The sequence below is a fragment of the Leptonychotes weddellii genome, unplaced genomic scaffold, assembly GCF_054177405.1.
Source record: "Leptonychotes weddellii isolate Sample4059 unplaced genomic scaffold, ASM5417740v2 HiC_scaffold_6807, whole genome shotgun sequence".
In the NCBI taxonomy this organism is placed as follows: Eukaryota; Metazoa; Chordata; class Mammalia; order Carnivora; family Phocidae; genus Leptonychotes; species Leptonychotes weddellii.
Window position 1 is genome coordinate 3,022 of NW_028037363.1, and position 6,870 is coordinate 9,891.

The window sequence follows — 6,870 nt, forward strand, 5'->3', positions numbered from 1 at the left end:
TAAATTTTACCCATTTTTTTTTCTCTTTCAGAATTGATTACCCATTTACACCCTCCGGTCCTAGGTAAGGAGACATCTCTCTATTTGTTAGCATCTCAAATGTTAACCACACCCGTGAAACAATATCATGTTCTTGAAGCTCCTTGCACTTTCTGCCATTTTGCTCTTTCTTTTGCTATTCTTCTGGCACTAAAGGCCCTCCCTAGTCATGACAGCCAACTCACATATTGATAAAATTCACCCATTTTAAGTGTACCATTCAATGATTTTTAGTGAATTTACAGAAGAGTATAAACATCACCACAATCCAGTTCTAGAACATGTTCGTCACCCCAAGAAGATCCCTTGTATCCATTTGCCATCACCCCCCATCCCCATCCTCAGGCACAAGCACCATGAGTCTCCTTTCCATCTCTATAGATTGGTCTTTTCTGGACATTTCATATAAATGCAATCCTACACGTGATCTTTTGTACCTGCTTTTTAAGTTAGAAAGTTAATCATGGAACTCTTATGTGCTCACCATAGATAACGTTGCCTCAATGTCTCAGTTCTTGGAAGAAGTGGACCATTTCCACATGTGGATGACTGGTTTTAACCTACGCACTCATGAAATCAGGAGTTTCGAGAGAGAAATGGAGATGTGGGAACACTTTGTCCGGTAGTCAAGCCAGTGAAAGGGAAACTTGAATCCCAAAATGTTGGTTGGTTTCTTAACTGCTTCAATTACCAATCACTTGTTTAGGGGTTGAACCAACGTAGCCTGGAGTATGTACTGGAAAATGTGGCCCTTCAGCCCTCTTGGCTTTGGAGTCAGAAGGAAGCTATTTTCAGGGTAGTCGGCAGACAGCAGGGTCTCTATGTGTAGGGATCGCATGCTGAGGACCAAAGCTGACCTCAGCAGGAGCCTCATGACAGTTCACCGGACTGATGTGAGGATATCATTAAATGCATTAGTGCTTGGGTGCCTGGGTGGCTTGGTTGGTTAAGCGACTGCCTTCGGCTCAGGTCATGATCCTGGAGTCCTGGGATCGAGTCCCACATCAGGCTTCCGGCTCAGCAGGAAGTCCGCTTCTCCCTCTGACCCTCTCCCCTCTCATGCTGTTTCTCTCTCTCTCTCAAATAAATAAATAAATAAAATCTTTAAATGCATTAGTGCTTGTAAACTGTGTAATATGTCTGGCGGAGAGTAAGCTATATTATATAAATACATAATAATAACTAATTAATAATAAAACATAACAATAACTAATGCTATACACATTGCTAAATAATTTAAAATATTAAATAATAAATATCAAAATGACAAATAACATGGTTAAATAATAACATAATAAAGGTGGAAACATAATTGTTAATAAATAACGTATTATTAAATAATAAATGTAAATAACATATATCAATAAATAATTGTTAAATGATAACAATACATTAATCTCATGTCAAAATTACTTCAGGCTTATGAAGGGCCAACCAGTATTTATTCATTAAGTCTCTATGGTGTGCCAGTCCCTATCAGTTGATATCATGGGTCTAACTTTGAACAAGATACATGGGGTCACTTCTGACAAATGAGAAAGACCTTGAACGAGTCATTATGCATTAAATAATTATAAGGACTGGGACCCTGTATGAAAGTGCAATACAAGTGGATCTAGTGTAGTTTGGATGTTCCAGAAAGTTCCATGGAGATTCACATCTAGGCTGAACCTAAGAGGGTAAATAGGCAAAGGGTGTGTGGTGTTCCTACCAAGCAGAGAAAATCATGTCAAAATCCCCAAGGCAAGAAAGATGGAGGCACACTCAGGACACCTAACAAAGTGTGAGCAGAGAAAACACAGGAAGGGGCGCCTGGGTGGCTCAGATGGTTAAGCGTCTGCCTTCAGCTCAGGTCATGATCTCAGGGTCCTGGGATCGAGTCCCGCATCGGGCTCCCTGCTCCTTGGGAGCCTGCTTCTCCCTCTGCCTCTCTCTCTCTCTCTCTCTGTCTCTCATGAATAAATAAATAAAATTAAAAAAAAAAAAGAAAACACAGGAAGGGTGGTCCAAGGTGAGGCTTGAAGTCTAAGATCAAGCAGGATATCATAAGCCATTTCAATGCTACTTTTGATCCTAAGAGCAGTGGGGTATTCATAGCTTGGGGGCAGGGGCAGGCTGGTCTTTGAGAATGAACATTTTCCCTGCAGTGTGGAGAATGGTTGGGACAAATAGGTTGGAGGCATCCAGAAATAAGTTACTGTCATAGTCAAGGCAAGGTGCAATGCTAGGTAGTGATGAAAGTGCAGAGATAGGGCGCTGGGTGGCTCAGTTGGTTAAGCGACTGCCTTCGGCTCAGGTCATGATCCTGGAGTCCCAGGATCGAGTCCCGCATCGGGCTCCCTGCTCAGCAGGGAGTCTGCTTCTCCCTCTGACCCTCCCCCCCTCTCATGTGCTCTCTCTCTCTCTCTCTCAAATAAATAAATAAAATCTTAAAAAAAAAAAAAAGAAAGTGCAGAGATAGGTGGATAGCTTTGAGAGATACTCAGGAGCCAACTCTGGCAAGCTAACAGATTACTCTTCTAGGAGAGAGGGAGAAATGAGACTATGAGAAAGACTCAAGAATTTTGGCTTACGAGGTGAGGTGTGGGCCCTCTGGTCACGTATATTTTATGCCACACAGCGGGAAGACAGTTAGCGAGACCAACCACATTTGGATGCGGGGCAGTGGGTGGGCAAGCATGGTGCGGATAATGGGGACAGACGTTAGAAAGTCAATTCCCTTTGCAAGCTTGCCCCACACCTGGCATGTTTCCTCTTTTCCAGAGTTTGTTAACAGTACCTGTGTCTTTCCATTTCTGTATGCCGGCACCATCTACTACAACTGCATCTCCATCCACAGCGATTATGATTGGTGTTCACTCGACAAGAAATTCCAAGGCAGATGGCGGTACTGTACTGGGCAAGGTGAGCATCGCTATGATGGGCTGTCTTGGATGCCAAGGATCCAAGAAGCAACTGATAGTAGCTGACCAAGTGACTTTGGTGTTGGATATACCTGAGTCCGAATCCTGACTATTCTCCATGTGTTGACCACTTTGAAAAGAGTTGGGTGTGGTAGACAAAGCATGTGTTGTGAGTTTAGTGATGGTTGACCCTAAAACTTGCCATGTTCATATTTCCCCTTCTGCTCCTTCCTTTCTCTGCAGATCCCCCCAAGTGTACCTTCCCCTTCTTCTACAGAAGAAAACTCTTTCACAAATGCACCAAGGAGGGTTATGTTTTGAATCGGAGTTGGTGCTCACTGACAAAAAATTATAACCAAGATGGAAAATGGAAGCAATGCTCTCCTCATGAGTAAGTTGGCTGGGGAAGAAGGGTGTGTGCGTGTGTGTGTGTGTGTGTGTGTGTGTGTGTGTGGCAGGGGTCTCTTAAAGTGGGGAACCTTCTCGATTAATGGAAAGGGAAGCTTGGGGTCTACATTATCCAGTGATGGATTAGATTGGGGGTCAGCAAATGTTTCCTGTAAAGGGCCCATTCGTAAGTATTTTAGGCACATAGGTCTTACGGTCTCTCACATACTCAACTCTGCCCAGTAGTACAAAAGTAGCCACAGGCAATAAAAAACAAATGAACATGGCTGTGTTCCAATAAAACTTAACTTATAGACCCTGAAGTTTGAATGTCATATAATTTTCAGGTGTCACAAAGTAACAATCACCTTTTGACTTTCATTTTCAGTTAGGCACTTAAAAATAAGAAAACCAATATCTCAAGGGTCATAAAAACAGATGGCAGGTTGAATTTGGCCTCTGAGCTCTAGCTTGCTGGCCCCTGGATTGAATGATCTGTCCTTGACCCCATGAGGATGAAGAAACGAGGTCAGTTTCCACTGAAAAGAAGATGCGGGAAGAAGAGCCTGGTCAACAGACCACGGAGAGCTCACTCATCTCTGTGCTCTTGAATTATAGTGAGGATTTTATTGAGTGTACAATGGTGTCTCAGTCAACCTTCACGATGACCTCAGGGAATGATTATAGGTGTCATTATGCCCACAGAGAAATGAGGAAACAAGGGGCTCAAAGGGATAGGTTATACCCAAACTCAGTGTTAAATCCCATCATCTTTATGAGGTTTTGTGCAGAGAGCACTTACTAACCATCCCATTAAATGAGCCCTACGATAGGCTCAGTTATGAGCTTTCCACTCATTACGTCTCTCCCCACCAAAATTGCCTTTTTATGGATGTGGAAACAGACATCGAGAATATGCCCATCGAGATCATGACCTGAGCTGAAGGCAGACGCTTAACTGACTGAGCCACCCAGGCACCCCTGACTTTTATTTTTTAAACACTAATTTTGATTTACACAAGTGATTCATGAACAGATGCTCACTTAAACATTGAGGCAGTATGTGAATATGGGGAGTAAAACATCACCCCTCCCTGTCCCGCTCACATTGCCTCTTTGCTTCCTACTCTCTTCCACGGCGAGAAATCCAACCAGCTGCTCAGGATATGTTCTTCCGGGTTTATTCCATGCATTTACACAAGGATAACAATTTTAAGGTCCTTTAAAACATGAATGAATAATACTATCCCTTTTGTTCTGTGACTTGATCTTCATTTAAATATACACATTATGGTGATTTTTCCACCTGAATTCATAAACCTACCTCACTTTTCTTCATGCTTTCACCAAATTCAAAATACAGATATACTATTCTATGAAAGTATAACCTGCTTGTCTTTAATGGGTACTTTCTACATTGATTTTTAAGTGAGTGTGTGAGGGTTGGCTTTTTAAAATTTATTAGAATAGCTGAATGGAATCACTGGGTCAAAGGGTATGTACATCTCAAGTGTGGGTGTTACATTTTAGGTTATTCCAAATTATCCTCCGTCAGCTTTATCGGCCTGCCTATTTTTAACTTTCTTAACACTGAAAATTACCAATTTAGTAAATTTGTTCAAATAAGAGACTATGTAACTTGTGTTAAATAATCAAGAAATCAAAATGATCAATAGTGGCGTATTGAATTTGAGAGTGAAAGAGAAAGCCTTAAACCTTCCTATGGCCACTGATCAATGCACCTGTCGTTCTCCTGCTCTACTTACTCATGCTAGTTAGTTCTGAGGGGTAGACCAGATCTCCAGTTGGAGAGGAAACTGATCATCCTGTCTTGGAGGGTGACAGACCGTGATACTATCCTAACCTCTGTTTTTCTTCCACAGTCTTTAAATAAGTCTCGGTGTCCTTGAAGAGACAGAAGTTATAGGATTCATCAGCCGCCTCTCAGAATATATCGTTTCCCTGATTATTGTGACAATAAAGATTTGGCGTCTCTTCCCTGTGGATGACTCCTTTCGTTGAAAAAAGGCACAGCCAATGCTTAATGGTAATCATTGCAAGGCTGACCGCGGTGGGGTGGGGAATCAGTAGGACATTTGTGGGGAAGAGCTTGCATTCAAATCAAGATCCTGGTGAATTGCTAACTGTATAAACTTTGCTGAGTTAAGTACGTTCTCAGAGACTCAAGCTTCCCCTCATGCAATTTTTAAATGAAAGTATAATACACACTTTTAATTTTTTTGAGGTAAAATTTATGACATAGAATTACCCATTGTAATGTGAACAATTCAGGAAGAAAACCCCATACCCATTAAGCAGACAGTCCCCCCTCACCCCTCCTCCAGCCCCTGGCCATCACTCATCTTCTGTCTGTGGCTATGGATTGGCCCATTCCGGATGTTTCATATAAGTGGAATCATACAGTATGTGACCTTTTGTGTCTGGCTTCCTTCACTTAGAGTAATTTTTTTTTTTTGAAGTGAACATAACCTCAAGATTTTATTGCCTTCATAATATAACAAAATATGAAGCTTAGAACTGGATCACTTGGCCCTTTCTCTTCTTAGCTCCTCCCAGTTCAAAATGCTTGCATCTCTTAATAGCCAGCATTCTCTTAAATCTGCAATTGGGCTGAACACATTCAAGCCTCAGCACAATCTTCTTTGTAGATTTAGCCTTTTTCCAGAAAATCGGCTTAGTCTGCCCACCATAGCCACTCTGCTTCCATAACGTCATAACGCCACTTTCCCTAGCATAAAGAGAATCTTTGCCTTTCTTGTATTGTGTCACTTTGTGGGGTAGGTGCTTGTCACACTTCTTGCAGAAGAGTTCGGCGGGTTTAGGAACGTTCACTGTGTTTGCGAGAGGGCTACCGGCACAGAAAGCTAGAATGATGTTTTTGAGGTTCATCCACTTTGTAGCACATTTCTTTTTTATGGCCAAGTAATAGTCCATTCTATGGATATACCACACTTCATTTAGCCATTAATATGTATATTTTATAAAGACATAGGTGATGTATGTAGAGACAAGTGAATTTTCACAAACTAAACAGTCCATGTAACTGACAACCAGACTAAGAAACAGATCATTTCTGGGGCACCTGGGTGGCTCAGCTGTTTAAGCGTCTGCCTTGGGCTCAGGTCATGATCCCGGGGTCCTGAGATCGAGTCCCGCATTGGGCTGCTTGCTCAGCACGGAGCCTGCTTCTCCTTCTCCCTCTGCTGCTCCCCCTGCTTGTGCTCTCTCTCTCTCTCTCTGACAAAATATTTTTAAAAATAATAAAAGTAAATAAAACCACACTGACACACTGGGTGAGTGCTATAACAAAACACCCAAGACAGGGTGGCTTATAAACAACAGAACAACAGAAGTTTATTTCTCACAGTGCAGGAGGCTGGAGGTCTGAGATCAAGGCACCAGCATGATCCGGTGAGGGCCCTCTTTTGGGGGAGGGGGAGGGGCAAGACTTCTGCTTGTCTCTGAACAGGGCGGAAGAAGGGGAGCTAGCTCTCTGGGGCCTCTCTTATAAGAGCCCACT

General features: G+C 42.4%; 1 protein-coding gene across 1 annotated transcript; it reads right to left on the reverse strand.

Annotated features, from left to right (window-relative positions):
• Nucleotides 1-5,851: 5,851 nt before the first annotated feature.
• Nucleotides 5,852-6,239, reverse strand: LOC145719734 (large ribosomal subunit protein eL42-like). The gene has a single exon (XM_081811282.1). The coding sequence runs from the start codon at nt 6,237-6,239 to the stop codon at nt 5,862-5,864; it is 378 nt and encodes a 125-aa protein (XP_081667408.1). The 3' UTR covers nt 5,852-5,861.
• Between the last annotated feature and the right edge of the window lie 631 nt (nt 6,240-6,870).

What these genes read in the sequence shown, in the direction of transcription:
- LOC145719734 (XM_081811282.1), bottom strand. Translation starts at nt 6,239, where the DNA reads ATGAACCTCAAAAACATCATTCTAGCTTTCTGTGCCGGTAGCCCTCTC.